This window comes from Grammomys surdaster, unplaced genomic scaffold (assembly GCF_004785775.1).
Source record: "Grammomys surdaster isolate TR1022 unplaced genomic scaffold, NIH_TR_1.0 188, whole genome shotgun sequence".
Lineage (NCBI taxonomy): Eukaryota > Metazoa > Chordata > Mammalia > Rodentia > Muridae > Grammomys > Grammomys surdaster.
In genome coordinates this window covers 6,402,919-6,427,098 of record NW_021604633.1, presented here as the reverse complement: position 1 = coordinate 6,427,098, position 24,180 = coordinate 6,402,919, and the positions used below count along the sequence as shown (strand labels likewise).

The window sequence follows — 24,180 nt, the reverse complement described above, 5'->3', positions numbered from 1 at the left end:
TGGGATTGCACAAAATAGACGTTCTATAGTTAACTAAAGCTCTTCCTCCAAACGTTTACATTTGGGTTACAAATCTCACAATCATAACTTTATAATGTTTAATTTTTAATAGTTTATGGGGGAAGCTCTGGTTTTGTTAGTCTGGAAGCTCAGTCGTTGGGCTCTTCTAGTGACTGTGCAGGGTGATTTCAGTAGCATACATTTAATGTGGGGTGAGGGTTTTGCCTTCTTAAATTTAAGATGTTTTTAAATATCATGGCTCTTTTTTTTTTGCTGAGTTCTTTCAGTATCATATTTTCTTGTCTCTTCAACAGAATTGACATCTCTTCACACAGACTAAAATTTACAACATGCCTAGAATCTCTTGTGTTGTCAAAGATCTTGAAGGTGAAATTGTGTGAGAAAAAAATCTTGCATGGGAAGTGACATGGATGGAGTTATGTTAAAGAATTGATAGGGACATATTTATTTATGTCAGAGGTGCAAAAACAAAATCAAAACCCTCTGAAGCAGGGGCCACTGAAAGCAGTGTCCAGTGAGCTACCACTAACTTCTGGTTAGAAAGTAGAAAAGCGCATGTTCCTACTTACACATATTCTGTTCTTCTGTTTCCTTGGGCTATGTCCTTTTGTGTCTACCATGTCACTGAGTGAATAGAGTGCTTGAGAAGTGTGGGGAAGGGTGTCACATCTTCACAACAGTTTTTCCCTTGCCAGGTTCTTGCCTCCTGTACTGCCATCTGTGGGCCTGTTTTCTGACATGCTGGCTGCATCCTTTTCCATTGCTGTGGTGGCTTACGCTATTGCAGTGTCTGTAGGAAAGGTCTACGCCACCAAACATGACTACGTCATAGATGGGAACCAGGTATGGTCACCTATATGCTGAGCTGAATTTATAAGGCTGAAACCATGTAAAGAAGACACAAGTGGGGGAGATTTTGGTTTCACCTAGGAAAATGTTGGTTTCTTTCACTGGCCATTATTGACTTGATTTCTCTCTTATCCTTGCTAATTAAAAATTATTTTGAAATATGCATATGAAGTCATCTTACTTCTAAAGAAATAAGCTAAATAAACATTGTCTTGGTCAAGGTTTCTATTATTGTAATAAAGACACTATGCCCAAAAGCAATCTGGGGAGGAAAGCATTTATTTTAGCTTAAAGCTTGTAGCCTGTCATTCAGAGAAGCCAGGGAAGGACCTCAAGGCAGAAACCTGGAGGCAGGAGCTGATGCAGAGAGCGTGGAGGAGTGCTGCTTACTGGCTTGTTCCCTGTGACTTGCTCAGTCTGCTTTCTTTTAGCATTCAGGACCAACAACCCAGGGAGCTGAGCCCTCCAGTTAATCATTAGCAGTAGTGCATGCCTTTGCTCCTAGCACTCAGGAGGTAAAGACAGATGACTCTCTGAGTTCAAGGCCAGCCTTGTCTATTGAGTGAGTTCTAGGGATAGTTAGGGCTACAGAAAGAAACTCTGACTAGAAAAATCAACCAACCAACCAAACAAACAAGCAAACAAAACAGTAACAACAAAACAAAAATTTTCTTTCTGAAAAGAAAACAATGCCTTACAGGTCTGGCAATGGGCCAAACATGGTGGGGTTATTTTCTCAATTGAGGTTTCTTCTTCCAAAATGATTCTAGCTTGTGTCAAGTTCACATAAAGCTAGCCAGCACAAGCACTAGTTTAAGAAAAAGCTAATTCCCTTAGGTCAAAAACAACATGAAAGTTAACTGTTAAGTTTCAAAAACGAGCTTTTCATGTGGCCAAGTAACTCTTGGTGATTTATTGCCGTTTTAAATGATTGCATGTACGCTTATGACGTGTGGGGTCATGTGTGCCACGGAACATGTGTAGTGGGCAAAGGACAACTTTGTGGAGTCAGATCTCTCTTTTCACCTTTACATGAGTTTTGAGATTTGTCACCAGGCTTGCATAGCAAGCCCTCGTGCCCGCTGAGCCATCCTGCTGGACACTTGATGAGAGTCTGGCAAGCATTCTCTCTGCAACATCCCTGACACACAGTCTCTCCCTTAGGAATTCATTGCCTTTGGGATAAGCAACGTCTTCTCTGGATTTTTCTCCTGTTTTGTGGCTACCACTGCTCTGTCTCGAACAGCTGTCCAGGAGAGCACTGGGGGAAAGACACAGGTACGTGGAGACAGAGGGATGACATCGATAACAGAAAACAAGAGGGAGATAGTGGCTCAGAGAGGTTTCTGCAGAACTGGACACAATTGTTAGCCTTTAGAGAGGGGCTTGTGTTTCCTTACCTGATTCAACTTGGGCCTCATCTCTTTGACTTGCCCAACCCTTATCAAAAAAATTCTTTAATAGCAATATTTATAGGCTCCTGGAACAATGATTGCCAAATCCTTATTTGTCAGTGTTTACCTGGCTGATAACTATACACAGAACTACACTCAGAACTTCAAAAGAAAAAGGGAGGCCTGGAGAGATGGCTCAAAGGTTAAGAGCACTGACCGACCTTCCAGAGGTCCTGAGTTCAATTCCCAGCAACCACATGGTGGCTCACAACCATCTGTAATGGGATCCGATGTCCTTTTCTGGTGTGTCTGAAGACAGCAACAGTGTACTCACATACATAAAATAAAGAAATAAATCTTTAAAAGGGAGGAGAAAAAGGCTGAGATACAGTTCAGAATGCTTGCTCTGAATGTGTGAGGCCCTGAGTCCAACCTCCAGTACCACAGTGAGAAAATGAAGCTTTTTGAAGCCTTGTAATATGTGTGTGTGTGTGTGTGTGTGTGTGTGTCTGTGTCTGTGTCTGTGTCTGTGTCTGTGTCTGTGTCTGTGTCTGTGTAGGCTAAAAGAGGGCATGGGATCCCCTGGGACTGGAGTTACAGATGGCTGTGAGCCACCATGTGGGTGCTGGGAATTGAGCCCAGGACCTCTGGAAGAGCAGCCTGTGCTCTTAACCTCTGAGCCATCTCTCCAACCCAACTTACTATACTCTCTGTTTGTATTTCCTTTTTCAAAAGTCAGGAACTTCTCCAGATGGTTTTAGACTCACAGAACAATAATTGTTGGAAGAGAATGTTTTTTGTTGTAATATTTTGGGGTTTCTTCCTGAGTATTATTTCTGTTTTTCATGTTTTCAACATGGATTTAATTTTGCCTCTTAAATATGGCTTTGGCTGTTGTTTTCATGAGGTAACCATACTCTCTAGATAATCCCTCCTGAGGCTGGTCAAAAAGCTCAGGCAATGCTCTCAAAGTTTGTTTCAAACCAGACTCAGCTCCACATGGACCAAAACGTAGCTTTGGACTAGACCTGGGTCTCTGCCAAGCCTCAGAAGGCTTTAGCTTCCTGACATAGGAAAGAACATTACTTAGGACCATGAAGGCCTGAGACTGTGCAAGAGAATAAACCCAAGCTGCTATAAAACACACAATCTTCAAGGGTTTTGCTAAGGCAGAGACATAAGAATGGAAGCCCAGGGAGAACTCTAAGTGTTCTTGCAGCACATTGGATGTCCCCACAGTATGGATGACATTTACACAACACAGAGGGTGTTGCCATAATACAGATGATGTCACCACATATATTTGGTGTTCCTCTCCTATTAATTGGCCTCTACCAATTTTTGGCTATCTTGAAGCAAAATTTAATTTTAATTCTTAGAGTTTTTCTTAAAAAAAAAACAAAAAAAAAACTTTTTACTAAACGTAAGTTTAGAGGAAACAGGTAAAGGAACCCAGTACACACCAAGAAGCAAAAGCAGAGGTCTGTTGCCAAAAGGAAGTGTGATCAGAGTTCATCCCCAAGCTAGGCCTGTTGCATGCTGAAGCTGTCAGCATCTGGAGATCCTGCAGCTTGTGTTAGTGCTGGGCACTGGCAAACTTCCCAGGATGCATGGACCCTAGTGGGTGCAGCTGGATCCCCAGCTACTGCGGACCATTCTCCTGCTGTTATCTTCAGGCCCAGACAAGGCATGGGCTGGCTGCCCCATAATAATGTCCATGTAAAGTGACCTCCTTGGCAAAAGGCTAGGAGATAATGGTGTTCTAGTAAGTCGATATCCTCTGCCACACACTGGCCTGTATTATATTTAGCAGGGAAAGAAGCCAGGAGTTTGGCATTGAAGAAGGAAACAAGGCAGGAATGGCTTGATATTTAATTACTGAAAAGCATATTAAGTTCTAGGGTTAAAAGTCTAAGACCTTGGATTGAAATCCTGGGACCTGGGACCAATCAAACTATCGAGTCCTCTTGTGTGGTTCCTCATAGTTCATGCTAGAGCCCCCACTTCAGTATGAATGGGAATAGCAGTTATATCTACCTCGAGGGGTGCTGAGAGGACTAAACAAGACAGTTTAAAGTCCTAGCATGCACTGACTACTAAATGCTGATTATTCACACCTTGAGGGAGGAATGGCCTCTTAGTGGTCGTGACACATGTGCTGGGCCTGGCACCTAAGGAGTACCAGACATGCAGTTGTTGAACAAACAGAAGAACCAGCGTCAGTGGACTTTACCTGTTTTCCATCTTGGGACTGTAGAAAAGCCAAACCTTCCTCCCTGTTCTTTTTCTTACCGCTACACTGACTTCTGCTGGCTCAGAAAAAAAAAGTAATTTTTAATACAAATTACCCCATAGCTCTAATTACCCTTTCACTTACCAATAATTCACTTGCCAGGAACTGAGTCTTCTCAAAGATATTAAAGTCTATGCTTTCCCACAAACCAGCTTTATACAGTAAAATCAAGTAATTAATCCCTTAAAGGTTTTGATATTGTGATCAAAATCAGCCTTGACTCTATAGTTAGAGACTTCTACTACATATCCTTGGTGAGTGAGTGGCCAGACTCCTGCCCTGAGTTGTGCAGATTGTTGTCCCTGTCTCCAAAAAGACCTCTTACCAACTCACAGAGTCCCTCAACCTTAGCAAAAATGAAAGTGGCTTAAGAAATACTGATCAAGTAACAGGAGGAGATAGAAGACGTGGAGGGAGAAGAGAGGGAGAGGAATAAAGAAGGGGGAGAAGGAAGGAGGAGGGTGATGAAGGGAAGAGGGGGTAGGGGAAGAAGGGAGGTGGGGAGGGGAAGAAGGGAGAAAGGGAAGGGGAAGAAGGGAGGAGGGGAAGAGAAGAAGGGGAGGGGAAGGGAATAAGGGGGAGGGGAAAGGAAGAAGGGAGGAGGGAAAGGGAAAGAAGAGGAAGAAGGGAGGAAGGGAAGGGGAAGAAGGAAAGAGAATATTACCTTTTTAGACAAAAGAGGAAACTATTCATCATGGTGCTGGAACCTGGGCCATGGAGCCAGAAAATCACAGGAACAGGAAGTAGACATGCAGAGTGAGATTCTTAATATTTATAATATTCATCTGACCCATACCTAAACATAAATAGCCAGTATGCCAGATGGAACGCATGTTTCCCCTGACGTTTGCTGTGTCTGCTTCTTTACGCTGGACGCCACACATGGGTCCGTGCTTTTGCTCAGTTCATCTTGCCTGTTCCTTTCTCTGACCAGTCTGCTTCTGCTTCCCTGTCTTTTCTCCTTTGCTGCAGAGTTTCTAGTCTTCAGATCAGCCATGCCTTATGCTGTCTCAGCAGAGAATTCATTGACCAGACCAACTGATCAGACCAGGAATAGTCCCCACCCCCTCAGCCTCTCTCCTAGCTCTTTATGGATCTTAGCAGAACTTTTTTTTTGCCAGAGAAGGTAAAGTTTCCGAGCTTCCTTTCCCCCCCATGATTGCTCCACTGCTGCAGCCAGTGTCTGGAATCTGTGCCTACAATTGTTGGAGGAGACAGGAGTGGAGGTCTTGGTGTGCCGGTGTGATACTGTCAATTGATGATGAGATGGGTTAATTTATTTTTTCTTGAGGTGTTTGTTCATGGCAATTATGAGCTACAGGTACATCTCTTATTAGGGTAACCATTATGGCTGCTGTTTGCACAATGCAAAAGAGTTTAATATCTGTCATAAGGATTTATTCCCAAAAATGTGACAGTCATCTCTGGTATTGGAGAAATCGGGAGGGTCAGTGTCTCATGGCATGGCAAACAACCGGAAGGTTGACCTCCTACGTCGACACCAATAGGCACTAGCTACTCAAATGAAATTCAAAACAAACTAGCTTGACTTTAACAGGTCTAGTTTTCCTATTCTCTTTCATCTCTCGGCAATATTGGGTATATATTGCTCTGTATTTTTTTCCATTTTGTGTGGGTTTAGCAAATAATGCTCATTTCTCTAAATACTGAGCAGAAGGGGAGAGATGAGGGAGGGGTCACTGTGTCTGTGTGCAGGTGTCCTGTGCGCTCCTGTGGTGAGCAGGGTGTGCCCACCTCATGGAAAGTGTCTTTCAGGTTGCTGGTATCATCTCGGCTGTGATTGTGATGATCGCCATCGTTGCTCTGGGGAAGCTTCTGGAACCCTTGCAGAAGGTAAAACCCTGCTTTTCTGCACACCAGTTTCTCTTCACCAGACTTTTATAAGAGAAACAGCAGGAGACTGGAAATCAACACGTAGAAACCATTGCCTTCAATAACACAGTCTTCCCTGTCTCTGTCCAGTCAGTCTTGGCAGCCGTCGTCATTGCCAACCTGAAAGGGATGTTTATGCAGGTGTGTGACGTTCCTCGGCTGTGGAAGCAGAATAAGACTGATGCTGTAAGTCCCTACCACACAGCTTCCTGTCAATAAGACGTAGTTCCTTGCCACACCTCTCACTCATGACGTCCACTCCTTAAGTCTAGCCTGAATATTGGTAACTCCAGAGCAGAGTTGTGTGGAGCAGGCAAAGCCCTGATGTCTTCTATGTGAAGGTCCTGGCTCTCTGGGAAGATTCATTTTCGATCACTTGATTGTTATCTAATGAACTAATATAGATCTTTTCATTTCTTTCCCCCTCTAGGTTATCTGGGTGTTTACATGCATAATGTCCGTCATTCTGGGGCTGGACCTGGGTTTGCTAGCTGGCCTTTTATTTGGACTACTGACTGTGGTCCTGAGAGTTCAGTTGTAAGTACTAAACAACAACAACAACAAAAGAAAACAACATGCCCTCCCCCACCCCCCAAAAAAGCCAAAACACAAACTCAGGCATCTGATAGGAGACACAGCCTGAAGTTTCCTAGGCTGGTTTCATTAAATATCGACACTTCTTTTTATAATATTATATACTGATTGGGTGTATGAATTACATACACACCACCTTACACTGTTGACTAGTCTTCCTCTGCAGGTGAGAAAGTTTAAGCTCGGAAAGCTTAGAGATCTTTCTTAATGCTGTCAGCTATGGCAGAACTAAGTCTCATGTCCCGATGCAGCTCACCCCTACCTGTGCCCTCCCTCACAACCTCCACTCCGCTCTCCGTTGGTTAGTTGTCTTAACACGAAGGATAGATAGATACACAGATCAGCCAAAGTCTGAACTCGCTTTGTTTCAATCCTGGTTAAATCAGATGAGCATTAGAGGCACTGGGCACCAGACACAGAACAAGTCGGCTCCCTCAATATATTCCCACTCATTTTACTCTTTAAAGCCAGTAACTCATACGACTGTGAACTTTACAATGGTCATTACAGTCAGGATTCATTCAAATCCAAAGACAAGGCATATAATGCCCAATTATGTGAAGTAAACAAGATTAGTTCGTATGCTCGGTGGATGCAGCAGAGCTATTAGTCATGGTGGAAATAGCCTATGAAGGCAGGCGAGGCAGGTTGAGGGCGGATTATCTGGTTGGTGACTGTTTTGTTTTGACTTTGGTTTTAGTTGTGTGTCCTCCTGGGCTTGAGGAGCACAACCTCTGCCCCTTTTAGTTTTTTTCCTTGCCTTCTCAGGTATCTGCCCTCTTCTCTGCCTTGGCAGTGATGGAAGAAGGCACCTGGAAAACCACGAACATAGATATCTTCAGCTTAGCGTGGGCTCACCTCTCCTGCCCACCAACCAGCTCTCTGCCTGCCCTCCCTCTGTTAGCATGTTGGTTCTTACTTGAAAGGCCCATGAGTGGCTCCCTCAGCACCTTGGCAGCACAGGGTCCTGAAAGGGTTCATTGGCTTCCAGAGGGCCCAGTTTGCTACAAGGAAACAGTGAAGGAACTGTAGGGGACATTGCCTCTTGTGCCGAGTGTGCTCAGGAAGCAGCTCCTTCTTTTGTGAGACTGCTTGAGAAGGAAGGTTTGTTGGTTTTTTTTTTTCTTTTTCTTTGAGAAAGACTAACTTATGATTTAACTTAAAAATGAACTCAGTGTTGTGAGCCAAGGGAAATCTTGGTGGTACAATTTAGTTGCTTGTTAGGTAGCCAGGCTCCAAGCCAACAAAAAGCAGTACCATTTACAGTGTTTAATTTCCAGTAATTATCACATTGATCCAGAGAGCACAATGCTGAAAGGACCTCAGTTAGTCTTTCTCCAGGGGCTGTCTGCTTTCAGCATATGTCACTGTCACAGTTGGAGAGACATGGAATTCATCTGATTGCATCAGGAACAGGAAATCGGTGGTCTGGTCGACAGGCAGGACTTGCTTCACACGGCTGCTGCTTCTAAAACCAGAGACTAATCTGGTCACTTGCAGAGACTGTACTCCATCAGTGGGTTGCCATAAGTCACAAGGAAGTAGAAGGAACCAAAGCCCCATGTGCCAAAGACAGGCTATTCGTCCTTCACCCCGTGGCTCCTCTAACTCCTCTGGACACTACTTTATGAACTAATAAAAATAGGGATAATAGCGCTGGCCATTCAGAGTTACGGCCAGGCTTCCAGGCTTGCCATGTGAGAAAGCTTGACGCTTCTGCTATAAATTGTTGTGCACTCCAAAGTGCTCATTACGTCTCCCAGCCATCAGACGAGAGGCACAGTTAGTTCTTTCTTCGGTTCCTCGCAAACACCAGCTGTTCATTTCAGAGTTAGATACAGGAAAATGTCATTGGCAATAAAGACAGAGTCCAAAACACCAGAATGATGTTCCCTCTCATTTTAACTTTTTAACTGTTGTAAAAAAAAAAAAAAAAAAAAAAGATAAAATCCCGGTGTTCATTTTTCTTCTTGCAGCCCTTCATGGAATGGCCTTGGAAGTGTCCCCAGCACAGATATCTACAAAAGCATCACACATTACAAAAATGTAAGTGCCTCTGTGAGATGCTTGTCCTAGGAAAGCTTGCTAGCCTGGAATTCAAGGAGCCTCAGATTTCTTTTAGTGTGTTAGGTATAAGCCAAGAGGACTTCTGTTGGGAAAGTCCATCAGCAGACTGTAGGTGTCCTAAGTACTTTGGATTTGCCATAAATCGATCGGAGGATATCTGCCCATGCTAGTTGAATGTTATTTTGGTGTAAAAACTCATAATGAGGGATTAAATACAGTAGGCAATTAGATTATTTGCAGATACTTAATAAAAGTTACATTTGTCTGTAATCCATAGTCTTTATAAAATTGCCTGATGTCTCTAATGTTTTTTAAGGACGATTTAAAAACATACCTACTTATTTTTCATGTGTGCTGATGGTTTGCCTGCGTGTATGTCTGTGTGAGGGTGCCAGCTCCCTGGAACTGGAATTAGAGTTGTGGGCTGTCATGTGGGTGCTGGGAATTTTACATTCAGCCTGGAATTCTAGTAGCTGTTACTTAGTTTATTTCCATAATCTTTCTGTAATGTTGAGCCAAGTATCAAGAGAAAAAAAAACCCACTAGTTCAATGGCTGGAGATATCAAGATGCTTCGTAAAATACACCATGGTAACAGGACAGTGTATCTATAGAAACATACAAAAATCCGGTTGCCGTTTGGAAGCCAGACTATACAAGAGATAGGCAACTGCACGGAACAGTACCACTGCTCAGTTCTGCGGCTTAACATGGAACCCAGATTCTGAGCTCTGTGTTGGTGAGACTTTTGGCCCAGGTATCCTCATGTGAAAGGGATAGACTAACATGGCTGCGATTGCTTAGGACTAGATGACTCTGGCTTCGATTGCTTAGGACTAGGTGACTCTATGGCGCTCTGAGATTCACTCTTGAAGCAGCCTGTTTAGTAGGGTGTAAACAAACAAAATCCACCATAGGGCAGTTTATGTACTCCACAGATGCCTTTTGTTCATTCCCCTGCACCAAAGAATTTTAGCAAAATCAAAGCTGTCCGTAGAGGAGGCTGGAGACCAGTCATGTTGCCTTTAGAGCCACTTTCTTCATATGGGTAGCAGCAGCCTGTTAGCTACTGTAATACTACCCTATGCTTCTGTTCTGATTCTGATTCTATGGCCTCTGATTCTGTGCATCTTCTTACTGGATAACTCCCCACAGCTCAGAGGAGCTCTGCTCAGCTCCTCTGAGTAACCATGTCACCTCAGCGGGAAGGACTTGAGGGGAGGGTTTGAGATGTGGATTTGTTCAATCTCTCTCTCTCTCTCTCTCTCTCTCTCTCTCTCTCTCTCTCTCTCTCTCTCTCTTCCTCTCTCTCCTCCCACTCCCTCTATCCTCTCTCTCTTCCGTCCCTTCCTCCCTCCCTCCCTGTTGTTTTTTTTTTAATGCCAGCTTGAAGAGCCTGAAGGAGTGAAGATTCTGAGATTTTCCAGTCCCATTTTTTATGGCAATGTTGATGGTTTTAAAAAATGTGTCAAGTCAACAGTAAGTATTTTATTCCTACAAGTTGATTGTTTTAAACTTATTTTCAGATTTCACTCATCTATCAGTTATCAATTAGGAATAAGGCCTTATGCTTGGTTCTCTTTGGGGGGGGGGCATTAAAAACTCTATTGTGGCACAGTATGGTAATTGGAGCATTTGAGAGGCTCAGGCAGGAGGATTGCTGTAAATTTTAGGCCAGCCACAAAACAAAATACAAAAATGAGCAAACAACTATATCATAACATCTGTGCTCCAAATAACCTACAATGTGGGAGAGGAGAGGGGAGGGGAGGGGAGAGGAAAGGAGAGAAGAGGAGGAGGGGAGGGGAGAGGAAAGGAGAGAAGAGGAGGGGAGGGGAGGAGTATAGGGGACAGGAGGGGAGGTGTCTGAGGCATGCAAGTTAGGAAGCAAAGGGCAGAAGGCTGGGACTGCTGAGTTCCAGAGGCTGCATGAACAGGTTGCTCTAGCAGAGACGAGTGAGAGACTCCAGCTGCCTTTTTTGAATAGATTCAAAGTAGTGCCATACTCTGAAAAGTTTTATTTGGAAAAATAGTTTCATTCATATAATGTGTGCTTTTGCTAACATTAATTTTATTACCCAATTTTAGTAAGAAATAGTTTTAAATGTTAAAAAAAATAGAAGAGGGGCTGAAAGACAGCTTAGCTGTTAAGACTACTTCCTGATCCATTAGAGGAAGAGTTCGGATCCTGCACCCCTACCAAGTGGCTCATAAATACCTATAATTGGCACCCCCTTCTGGCCCCCATGGGCACCTGCACACAGGTGCACATCCCCTCACACATAAATAAAACCATTTTGAAGTTACGAGAAGCTTTAGTTGCTGGGATAAAACACCACGGCCAAAAGGAAAGGGCTTGTTTCATCTTACAGCTCTCAGTTGTATTCATCACTGAAGGAAAGTCAGGGCAGGAACTGAAGTGGAAGCCATGGAGGGGTGCTGCTTACTGGCTTGCTCCTCATGGCTTGCTCAGCCTGGTTTCTCATACACCTCAGGACGCCCTGGCCAGGAGTGGCACGCCCATGGGGGCTGGGCCCTCCCACACGAATTGTTAATCAAGAAATTTTCTGATAGATTTGTCTACAGGGCAATCTTCTGAGCCATAGTCTCAGTTGAGAGTCCTCTTCCCAGTGACTCCAGCCTGTGTCAAGTTGACATAAAACTCACCAACAGTGTGAGGAAGATAGTGTTCTGGGTTTGAGAGGTGTGTTAACTGAGAACTGAGAGAAGGTGAGAGGAGAGAAGAGAGAAAGGCTACCCTGCTGGAATAAAGAGTAAAAGGCACCATGTGGGAAAGGAGTAGACTCTGTGCCCAGTGCCACACCATGCTTGGAACCTGAAATTTGCCCCTGGGTGCTAGTTTCCTGCTTCCAGAGTAGACTTTTTGCCCCCCTCCCACCAAGTGGATCTGTGACATCAAGAAAATATAGACTTAAAACTAAAATTTGTTGTTGTTGCTGTTGTGATTTTTTTTTTTTTTTTTTACTGGCTTAGAGCCTCTGATCTGCTAGTCTTCCCTCCTCATCCCTAGTGGGGTGGGGTGCCTGGCAGTGAAGAGGAGTCTACCTCCTTAGACCTCACAATTTCTTTTCAGGCAGGGTTTCTTTCAAAATAGTATCTTTTAAGAAATCGTCATTCTGGGGGTTGGAAAGATGGCTCAGCCTTTAGAAGAGTGTACTGCTCTTTGAAGGACCCGAGTTCAATTCCTAGGCACCTACGTAGGGGCGTTCATGGCCACCTGTAATGCCAGCTTCAGGGGATCCTATACTACTTCCTCAGGACTCCTTACCTGGACTCACATGTACACAACTCGCACGCAGGCACATAATTAAAAGTAAAAGAGAAACAGCCACTCAGGTAGTAAATGCCACGGAACATCAAGAACCAGACATTTTATGTAACTGACATTTCTTTCCGAAGGTTGGATTTGATGCCATTAGAGTATATAATAAGAGGCTGAAAGCACTGAGAAGAATACAGAAACTCATCAAAAAAGGACAACTCAGGGCAACAAAGGTGAGGCGAGCTCCTTTTTTCCCCTCCTTGGTCCTTTCTCTGATGAAAGCAGTTAGGTGGTCTACAACTAACCCTCCTTTGGTATCCAGATGCACATGGGCCATGACAGGTGTGTATCGGAGAACAGCTGATCTGTTCTGTAGGCGACAGGAAAAGGCAGGGATAAATGAGACTTGTGGAGCTCCCCACAAACAGTCTGGGCCCTCCCTATTAAGAATGAGCATCTGGGGCTGGAGAGATGGCTCAGCCGTTAAAGGCTAGGCTCACAACCAAAAATATAAGAATGAGCATCTGTACTCATTTTCAACAGTTTTAATGAAGAGAACAAGGTACAAATTCGGTGCTGAGAGTAACTGACAATAACGGAAAGTAACAGGAAACTGTAACAGTAATTTTGTGAACGTTTGCAGGTTTTGCTGTAACTTTTCTGTTTCTCCTGGGAAAGTCACACAATCATCCAGAAATCCATTTTTTTTTTTTTTGGCCCTTCTGTTCTTTCATTTCCTTCTTAGCATCAAAGTGTAGATGGACGCAGAGCCATCCCTCAGGATTGCATGCTCTTGCTGTGTTTGTTTTCCAAAGGATAGTCTGTGCAGCACTTTTAAACTGGGGGAATCTGCTGAAAGGCATTTGGTATTATTATTGACAATTAAGTTTGAGGTGTTTTCTTTGTTAGAACGGGATTATAAGTGATGTTGGTTCATCAAATAATGCTTTCGAGCCTGATGAAGATGTTGAAGAGCCAGAGGAACTCGATATCCCAACCAAAGAAATTGAGATTCAAGTGGACTGGAACTCTGAACTCCCGGTGAAAGTGAATGTTCCCAAGGTGCCAATCCACAGCCTGGTGCTGGATTGTGGAGCTGTATCCTTCCTGGATGTGGTCGGAGTGAGATCATTGCGAATGGTGAGGTTCCGGTTGTTTGTACTGTACACTTGGGGCTCTGGCAGCAGTGAAGTGATGGAATGGGTCACACAGCCTTGTGAAAGGGCTCTGTAATTTGTCTAAGTGAATTTTCTTCCCTCCCCTTCCTCCTCTTCTTCCTCCTCCTCCCCTTCCTCCTCCTCCTCCCCTTCTTCCTCCTCCTCCCCTTCCTCTTCCTTCTCCTCCTCCTCCTCTTCCTCCTCCTCCCCTTCTTCCTCCTCCTCCTCCTTCCCTTCCTCCTCCTCCATTTTGGCAATAGAGCCTCTGGAATCAGGCTCTGTGAGGCGAATTCTGCCGCCAGCACCAAGAACAAGTTTCTTAATCTGCCTTCTTCTTGGCTTCTTCTTTTCTAATGTAGGCATGATGTTGGTATTTACTACCCAGGTATCACGAAGATCAAATAAGCAGTACGCATAAGGAGTAAAGAAGAGTATCTGGCACACAGACACCTCTTAGAAGATGTTAACACTTAGTATGTTTTATTTTTCTGAGAACATAAATGAACCGTGAAAATAAGGAAAGTGGTAAAGTCTGTGTTAAGTATTATATTTTCTTGTTATAGAAACAGCAATAGGCCGGGACTAAAAGAGTCCATTGTTCTGCAGCAAGGGCAGGCCTTGGGTTAGACCCAGGAAGTCAGGGCAAGGGCTGAGCAACACGAAGGACAGAAGCACTCACAGCAACTGCAGAATTTCAAGCTCCTTTATTGGATGGTTCAACATGTGCCAGTTGCTCCACCTAGCAGAAGACTCATGTGATGAGGCAGCCATGGTTTCTCTACTAGAGAGGAAGGCAAACGTTAAACAATCATATAAACCACCACAGTAGATGCTTCAGAGTACTTTAAATAGGTGCTATCCCAAGTGTCAAATTTAGATGAAGCTTTAGGTAGGTATCAGGAGGGTCAGACAGAGAGCTCAACAGGGTAAGGTACCAACAGTAGGTATAATGACAGTAAACAGGCTCCTGTATGGTTTTAGCCTAGCTGAGGGCTACCACTGCAGGAACAGAAACAGATGCGTGAGTCTGGGTGCTAGGTGGGTACGTAATTATACTTGGCAAAAGACTGAGAGTATGCTGTGAGGTTCTTTTCTCTCAGCAGGTCTTGTTAGCTCATTTGAGAACACATGCTGGCTCTCTGTTGTTTAGCTCACTGTGTAGTGACTCAGACCCATCATAGATTATACTGGCCCATTGGTTTAATGACTTTGTAGAGTCCTAATGCCAGAGTATATTCCACACTTGAATAGCTGCGTATGTTATAGTGACAATTTGTATTGCTCACAGGCCTAGTGCCTGTCTGGGTATTTAAAAATCACACTTCTAATGGCCACTGAAAATTCACATGTAGTTTTAAGGGATATTAGAGAAATTCTTCACATCCCCTTCCTAATATCTCCCAACAGTTACAGGGTGTAAAGAACTACAGAACAAAAGTACAGTCAAGATAATTGGCATTGGTCCATTTAAAACAAAGACCTGCATGGTTAGTCAGCTTTTTCTTTTAAATACAATCCTACACATTTTTGTTATGGGGAGCAAGACCTGTTTGGGAGCCCAAGTACTTCACTGTTTCCTTCTGCAGATATTTACTGAGCACCTCTGTGTTATGAACTGCTGTGCTGCCCAACACTGGGTAGTGTTCTTCTTGTCTTTTTAAAACAGGTTATCACTATGTGATCAAGAGCCTTGAACTAAAATCCCCTAGGCTCAGTCTTCTGAGTGCTAGCATTTCCCGTGTGAGCTACCATACCTGGTGTGCTGTGCCTTAAGATACTGCCTTTTCATACTTAGATACAGCATCATGGTGGGCTGAAAATATCTAAAGTTTTCCAGTAACAAACTATCCTGAAAGTCTTGATTAACCACAGAAATGTTGACAGTTCTCCTGAACAAACGTTTAAATATGACTGAATTCTTGTCTATTTTTAGATTGTCAAAGAATTTCAGAGAATTGATGTGAATGTGTACTTTGCTTTGCTTCAAGGTAAATACCTATCAAACTTGTCTCATATCTCCTCCCTTGGACTTGAATATATATCATCTGAAGGCCTTCTTTAAAAAAAGAAAACAAATATAATTAGAAGAAAACTGTTTTGTATTGTAGTGCAGAATGTCTAAGGAAATGTGTCACCTACATTACTTTTCACTATATAGTTAACCACAGCGTTAAATAATCATGTGCTATTTCCAAAACTTTTCATCACCATAAACACTCTACCAATTACAATATCCCGGGTCATTTTTGAACTTCGAAAGAGATTTCTTCCAATTTGTGCCACAGAGCTGGCAAAGTATAGAAACGTTTCTTGACAATGGTGTGAAGTGAATAGAACATTGTTTTGGGTGGGGAGCCGAGGTGAGAAGACGAAGGTCTCTTGGAGCAGGAGGAATGCCAAGGGTATGAGTCTCTGCGGCTTGCCTGTAAGTGGAGGATGGTACCAGCCTAAGGCTGGGTTCTCTGAAAGAGCCTGAGATGGGGATTCATGCACAGTTGCAAGGAAGAGAGAGAAGAGGAACAGGGCGTGAGGCGAAGCCGCTCAAGCACCTGATGGCAGTTAGATTAAACTGTGGCTCTGCCCAGGAGTGGTGGTGCAAGGCCCCATTTCATACTCTTATCTGTCAGTCAGTGGATGCTGGTCAAGTGTGTGTGTGTGTAGCTTCCCAGACCTCTTCAAGTCAGACAGCTCCCACTGGCCAGAGAAAATTCTCTGAGAGGTACACAGCTGTGAACTAGCAGCCACGCTCACAGCACCTGGGGGATAAAAATACTGGCTTGCAAAAAGGTCATCAAGTCAGACTACAAGCAACTGTGGGACAACCGTTCTGCAAGCTGCTGGCAATTAAAGATAGTCAATTTAAGACAGCTGGCGCAGGCTCACAGTTTAGAAATGAGAAAACCATGACAAGAAGGCACTACAAAAACTGATATTATAAAATTCTTTTTTTTTTCCTACCGACTTTTTCCTTTTTTCCTTTGCAGATGATGTGCTAGAAAAGATGGAGCAGTGTGGGTTCTTTGATGACAACATTAGAAAGGACAGATTCTTTCTGACGGTTCATGATGCTATACTCTACCTACAGAACCAGGTCAAATCCAGGGAGGGCCAGGATTCCCTGCTAGAGACGGTAAACATTTCACCTAACTCTAGTCTGAAACTCAGCCTAACCTCTGGCTTTCGGCCATCTGTTGAATGTCATCAGTGAAGTGGGCGGGGAGATGGGGTGGGGGTGGGGAGGATAATAACCGCTTACTGCTTGGAAGACTCCAGGTCTAAGGTAGTTTCTAGGAAGGTGCTCAGTAGAGCCCAAAACACAGTAGTTCTACACTGACGTGGCATTTGCTGCAATGCTTTTTTAGATGACAACACTGAGCCTTGGATTTTCTGTGATGTGAATGCATAAATATCGTTTATATTATACCAATAATGAATCCTTAATTTACAAAGTTAAAATCAAATTCATATCTTTGAAAAAAAAACAAATAAAGGAGTGGCTTTATTTTGTCAATCCTACTTACAAATAACCAGAAGATGCAAAACTGACGGACGCCTTCCCTGGCCCTACGGGTAGGCCTAAAGGAAAACCCCATTCCTTCCACCCCTTTCACAGTGAATTTGGGACACTGTTTTAGTTTTTTTCCTGTTGTTGTGCTGAAAATATAATGACCAAGAGCTTAGTTTAGTTTATGGTTCCAGAGACTTAAAGTCCACAGTGTCAGGGAAGATATCATACAGGCATGCAGGAGCAGGAACAGGAAGCTGGCTGATCACATTTTATCCACACACAGGAGGAGAAAACAGGAAGTAGGGCAAGGCCTCAGGGCCTCCCCCAACCCCTGTGACAGACTTCCTGTAGCAAGGCTCCACCACCTACAGGTTCCATAATCTCCCCAAAGAGTGCTATCAGTCGGGGACTAAATGTTCAAATACATGAGCCTACCGTGGACACTGTCCATTTGAATGAGCATCAACACCTGTGAAAAGTACTTATCCTTGTAACAATCATATTGTATTACTTCTGATGTTTTCTAAGATTAGGATAAACAGATCTTGTATTAGAGATTAGAAGTTGGTGTTCTAAATGAGGACTACTTTAGAAACTGTTACATTAGTCTTCTCAGCTCTGTCAGGGCAGAGGCTGCTCTGCTAACGTACCTGGTAAGAGGAGAAGCCCCCTTATTAGAAGTGTTCATCTCAAATGCACAAGAGGAAAAAAAGTACTAAAGCCACACCTACTAAAAAGAAAAGCTAGGGGCTGGAGAGGAGGCTTAGTGGTTAAATGCACTGGGTGCTCCTCCAGGGGACTCAGGTTCAGTTCCCAGTACCCACATTGTAGCTCAAAACCATCAGTAACTCCAGTTGTAGGGGATCTGTTACCCTCTTCTGGGCATCAGGCACACACATGGCACATATACATACATGTAGACAAACCATTCATACACATAAACAAAACTTTCTTTCTTTAAAAAAAAAAAGGCCACATTTGAAAACCCACTACCTTTGTTTTTACAAATTTCTAACTCTAGATTAAAAACAAAGCTGGCTCATATAGTTTTGAAATCATGCATTAAAAGTAAAATGAAACCAAGGTACCAAGTTCCTTCTCAACAGGACAGCAGTTAGGTAATTAGTTAGTACCCACAGTGATGTAAAATCTTACACCTCGAATGTGATAACCTGAGTGAGGGACACTGTGACATCCCACTGTGTCAGACTGGCCTTACTTGTCAGTGAGGTGCTGTGAGCGACAGGGCTAGATTTTCACTTTCATTGTTAGCTGGGGTGTAAATGATTCTTTGCAAGGTGGGCAGAGCATTCCTGGTTCCAGTCAGACTGGGAACCTTCCCTGTCTCCACAGGGTTAGCATGAAACCTGAACCATCCTCACACAGTGGTTTCCTCTTCTTCATAGTGACTTATCTGAGGAGGATACTGTGGATGGAGCGGTAAGAGCTTCTTCCACTCTTTGGTCTATTACAAGATTTATCCCAGAATAGTCACAATCTATAGTTACACCGAGTCCTGCCACTCCCATCACATTCAGACCATGTGTGCAGAGACCCAGCCTTCTGATTTTCACACTAATGAAGAGCACAGGGTTGGAGCAAGGCTCCACCACCTACAGGCTCCATAATCTCCTCAAGAGTGCTATCAACCGGGGACTAAATATTCAAATACATGAGCCTCCAGGGGACACTGTCCATTTGAATGAGCATCAACACCTGTGAAAAATACTTTGAGACAAAAGGTAGAAAACCAGTACTAGAGGGCACCATTTTAGATTTGGTTTGTATTTGCTATTGCTTTAGAAATGCCTTTCTCTATGCACAAGACAAATGCAAGTTGTACTGATATCCTCTGTGGGGAGGATTAAACCATATATTATCCCAAAAAAGTGGGACCGTCCTAAACAGTCAACTCTTCTTTCAATAAAATTAAATTCCGCTCAGTTCAAGTTGAGAGCCTATATTGTCCTCAGTCACCAGACTATCATAGTGTAATCACAGTGTGTTCAAAGCTCTTTAAAGTGATCTTAGGTTAGTTGTCAAAACACTTCCTAGTTGAAGGCAGTGGAGGGTGTCTTGCTAAGAGGTGCCACATGTCAGAGGACAGAAAAGGGAACTGTTAAAGAACTTTATACAATGGAGAACTGGATCAGCTCACATTTGAACATAAAAAAAAAAATGGTAAAGGGAAAATCCCAAGATGAGAAATACAAAAGAACAAGAAATTAGAAGTGAATTCTGACGTATGCAGATCATGGATGAGAGTACTAGCAAAGCTTCAGATCATTTTCAGTGGTATTGGCTGTATTTCGATGCTATTGTATTTTCAATAAACACTGTGTATGTTCTCTTGGTCAAGATCACTCTCATTCAAGACTGTAAAGATCCTCTTGAACTGATGGAAGCGGGGATGAATGAGGAAGAACTTGATGTTCAAGATGAGGTATGGCCATTGTTTTCTTTTTCAGAAAATAATTGCATTTAATCTTGAATAAACTGAGTAAACAAGCAGTGGATAGATTTAAGAACTACCTGGGGAGAAAAATCCAAAAGCATCTGAAAGGTGTAGCTTCGTAGAGAAACAGAAACCAGAAATTACCAAAGGGTATAAATAAAAAGAAGAAAAATGTTATACTTGATCTTAGCCAAAGGACTGAGATGTAATTTAAAAAAATTATAGGTTGAAAGATTTCTGAGAAACAAATAATGTGATATCCCAGCCCATGAAGAAATCCCTCCTCCACTGACCTGATTCAATTAATTTAGCTTTTCTGTGAACATTTCCAGACACTAGCAACCAGTGAGTTCTCAAGGGATTTTTCCATGGATAGAAATCCCTGTTAATTGCACTTATAAAGTGAACTTGACCTTTGTGTAATAACCCCTTTGTGTAATAAGCTGTGCTTTCCCTAGGAACACGGGCCTCCCCTTGGACCAGGCTGTCAGTTACTGATAGCAGTGGTCTCCACTAGACTCCAAGAGCAGCTCTTCCGGCTCCTCTGTCACTCTTAGAGATATACACTCTATCAGTGTTTTGTTGGCCAAAAAGGGGACCTACAAGTAGTCAGGGTGCCATGGAAACCATGCAATCATGACTATTTTGAGCTCAAGATATTTAGAAGATGTATGTCTGTTTTTATTATAGCTACACCAAACTCTTGGGCTCTACTGAACAGGAATCAAAAAAATATGTGCATTTTCACACAAACTGTGATGGACCAGTGCTCTCCACTCGTGCTTAGGTGACAGGTTTATGCTCCAAATGAAAGGTCACATGCAGTTCTGCTCAACTGTATCTTGGTTCCAGTTTATTAACAGTTTTGCCTTTGCTCTGTCATCTCACATATTCACTCTTTAAGCCGAGGAGCAGATAAGTCTGATAAGCAAGCTATGACTTCCCAGGTCCTAATGAAAAGCACTAGGTAGCACTCAAACCTCTGTGGTAAAGTCAGGCAGAGAATTTTGTGGAGGAAAGTAATGTTGGGTTAAAAACCACAAACTTTGTGTCTTGGCCTACCAGCTTAATAACCCTATCAAAGTCATGACAGATCAAGAAGTCCTTCCAGCTTTGGTAATTTATAACTCTGTGAGGTCCTGGGTTCAATTCCCAGCACAGGATAAACGGGCATCATCATGCATTCCTGTGATCCCAGCAATTTGGAGATAGAAGCAAAGAAGACCAGAAATTGAAGGGTATTCTTAGCTACATCTGGGGTTCAGCTAGCCTGCGCTAGAGATCTTGCCCTAAACAAACAAACATAAAATAAAGGAACTTGAGTGGCTGTCACACTGGAATAGATAGTTACTAATTTCCACATAAAATGACCGTTCAGCTATGGCTTCTAAGGTTATGAACAAGATAGCAGTTTGGGAATTGAAACCAGACAAACCTGTGAGCTACTCCTGAACCTGGTTCAGAACTTACTGGCTGTTCAGCCAGCACAACCATGCTGGATTTCAGTATCTGCATGTAGAATAGAGATAATACAGCACGGTGAAAGCTGCAGGATGCATGTGAAGAGGAGTGCTTTGTACTTAGTGCCCAGCGAATGGTAACTGCTGCTTTACGTAACTCCAGTTAGAATCATGGGGGCTGGAACTGTCTTCTCTCCTTTTGTTGAAGATACATACCTTGCTAAAATTAAGCAGCCAATACTAGAAAAACATATTTTAAAAAAAGATGTTGTAGCCCCAAGGAGAACTGAGCTGATCAATATTTAGTTTTCCCTTCTTTTCCACAGGCCATGCGTAGACTTGCTTCCTGAGAGAGGACTGCTAGACAGAAGCTGGTCATCAGCCCGTTCTCTGCAAGGGTTTCCTGCACTGACTGTTTCTTTGCACTTCAGCCATCCGCTTACTGAGACGTTGAAATATGTACATCTGAAGCTTCTTAGGCATCACACAAGAAACATTTCTCATTTCTATGTTTTGATGCAGAAACAAACAGCTTAGCTCTAAAATATCCAAAACCAGGAGAATTCTCCCTGAGAATTAGCAGTATCCGGACGGGCTGCTGTCCCTCACCATGTGCTGATGCCAGGGCAGGTTTGCTGTCCGTGTCCACAGGGGCTCCATCTGTCTCTGTTAAGTTGACCCAACAGCCTCTGTGGGCAGATGAGTCAGGAAGGACTAATCACAGATTCCTGACTAACTCTGAAATCCATGTGTTGTGTTGATCACAGTGAGAAAGGTAAAGTAGAATTATTATGTACTCGTTAATGAGCTTTAAAGAAAATAAAACCAATCTTTTAAAAAATGATTTTATTTATTTTGTATATGAGTGTTTTGTTCACATATATGTCTGTGCACCATGTGTGTGGCTGGTGCTCAGGAAGTTAGAAAAGGGCATCAGGTTTCCTGGGAATGGAGTTATAGATGGTTGCAAGCCGCCATGTAGGTGTTGGGAATTGAGCCTGGGTCCTCTGCAAGAGCAACAAGTGCTCTTAATCATTGAGCCATCTCTCCAATCCCTATAATCTTCTTGTTTTTGTTTGTTTTTTCAAGACAGGGTTGCTCTGTGTAACCCTAGCTGTTCTGGAATTTGCTCTGTAGACCAGGCTGGTCCCTAATTAGTGCTGCAATTAAAGGCCTGCACCACCATCACCCTGCTAAATTGCAGTTTTAGCTTATCTTTTTATATCTAAGTGTTCCTTGTATAATGGCAGATAAGCTCTCTTCTACTTGACATCTGGCATGAAAGCCAGGCATAGTGCTACTGGCCTGTGATTCTAGACCTTGAGAGGCTGAGGCAGGAGGAGCAAGATATTTTAAGAGTTTAAGACTACTTAGTGAGTCCATATTTTTAAAAAACTAATACGTAGACAATCTTGAGCAAATTCTTTTTGACAGAAAGTCATAGTGATGAGAATGAGCCTTTCTCTAACTTTTTAATAGTACTCAGAGAAAACAGTCAGAAATGGAATTCTGGCCACTTTAAAAACAGATTTAAAAGTAAATTATCCATAGTCTATGTTTAATGTGATAATTCAAAGACAAGGCATTCTAAATGCAATCAATACAAAAAAATTAATATTAAAAATATATTTTAAGCCAAAATATTTCTTTAGCCTTTTTTTAAAACTTAATGCTTTCTGAGTACCAACAATTTCTAGGTATACATGTAAGATATAGATTTTGGTCTTCTGTAGTAATACCTAGTTCTACTGTACTCAACCTTAGCTGAGATGTTCAATTTGAGAGCCATAGGGCACTCTGGCACAGATGTATGATATTCCTAAATGTGCTTGGCATCCCAAAGGCATAAGTTCTGTTCTATTCCTGGCTTCCTCTTAAATACAGTGAGAAGCTAAGTGTCAACTTCTGAAGGAAGATGATAGCCACCACATCTGGGTAGCTGATCCCACACTCTGGCTATAGCTATCCAGAGCATCCCCACAATCATATCTCATCCTTATAGGGATGCTTACGTATAACGGCAAAAAATCACATCTCTAAAGACCATGTAATAATAGTCATGCACAAAATGGAAGACTACCTCTGTTCAAAAGAGTCAAGTCCCGAGTTCCCCTCGAAGCCATGCCAGCCCCACACCACGATTGTCCACCCCTCGACCAGCCACCACACCTATCAGCCGGTAAATCAAAACTCTTAATTCTTATAGTTAACCAATAGATTTATATATCAATAAAATCTCAATACACAAGATGCCCACACAATTTAGACAAGTTATGCCAATTATCCTAACCTTTTGATATGCATAACTACCTGAGACTATGTGGGTTCACATCTGCCTCCATTTTTGCCTTCCTCGTTTCTACCTGCATCTCCCTCTCATCACCCTTAGCTCCGCCTCCCTTTTCCCTGTCCAATCACAGGCCTCCCACTGCAAATAGATTGAATAGGGAAATTTCTGCTACAAAGTACAGCTTTGTTCTTTGAAGGAAATACCAAAGTTCCATGTTACAATAAAGCTTGAGTCTTGTAAAATCTTAGGTCCACGGTGACTATAGAAGACCGTGTCACAGCACACTATAGGAATGCTCTCACACATTTTATGACTAATAAGCATATTATATATTGTGTATTAGCTATGAAAATTTGGCTTGAAATTAAAATTGTCCTTTGCTATGTTTCTGACACACGGGATGATTCCACTATTGCATATAAAATTCAAAAGCAAATGAAATGAAATCAAGGGATGTAAATCTGGAAATATGTATATGTGTTATTTAATAAATGTAAAGTTACCTTTTGTTTTGGTTTTGGTGTTTTCTTCCTCAAGGCAGAGTCTTGCTCTGTCCAGGCCAGTCTTGCCTCCTCAGTGCAGAGCGCACAGGTGACTGTTACTAAATCTGCCCCCATGTTACCTTTTACCCGATGTGTCCTCCTTCCTGGTTTGCCCGTCACCATCATTTGCTGTCCTTTCTCGTCTCCCTGTCCTGTTATTTCATGCTGTAGACTCATCAGTGCAGGAGGTGATATTCCCCAGGAACCAGAGCTCTCCTGCTGAAATCACTGAAATCACTGCCAGATTATTCTGTGCAATAGCTTTCACCACTTTAAGCAAACTTTCACCCCATATCATGCAAGTACATGTGCATACGTACACATGTACTATTCTCTCTCTCTCTCTCTCTCTCTCTCTCTCTCTCTCTCTCTCTC

The 24,180-nt window shown here is 42.8% G+C and overlaps 1 protein-coding gene across 1 annotated transcript in view; it reads left to right on the top strand.

The window, feature by feature from the left end:
• Slc26a4 (solute carrier family 26 member 4) overlaps window positions 1-21,822 on the top strand; it is a 39,177-nt gene extending 17,355 nt beyond the window's left edge. The window contains exons 9-21 of the mRNA XM_028768889.1: window positions 717-864; window positions 2,035-2,148; window positions 6,334-6,411; window positions 6,541-6,636; window positions 6,881-6,987; window positions 9,021-9,090; window positions 10,497-10,589; window positions 12,531-12,626; window positions 13,303-13,533; window positions 15,484-15,538; window positions 16,535-16,680; window positions 19,418-19,501; window positions 21,300-21,822. Of these exons, the coding sequence (XP_028624722.1) occupies window positions 717-864; window positions 2,035-2,148; window positions 6,334-6,411; window positions 6,541-6,636; window positions 6,881-6,987; window positions 9,021-9,090; window positions 10,497-10,589; window positions 12,531-12,626; window positions 13,303-13,533; window positions 15,484-15,538; window positions 16,535-16,680; window positions 19,418-19,501; window positions 21,300-21,323 (1,342 nt within the window). The 3' untranslated portion in view covers window positions 21,324-21,822. The remainder of the gene's footprint in view (window positions 1-716; window positions 865-2,034; window positions 2,149-6,333; window positions 6,412-6,540; window positions 6,637-6,880; window positions 6,988-9,020; window positions 9,091-10,496; window positions 10,590-12,530; window positions 12,627-13,302; window positions 13,534-15,483; window positions 15,539-16,534; window positions 16,681-19,417; window positions 19,502-21,299) is intronic.
• Window positions 21,823-24,180: the final 2,358 nt, after the last annotated feature.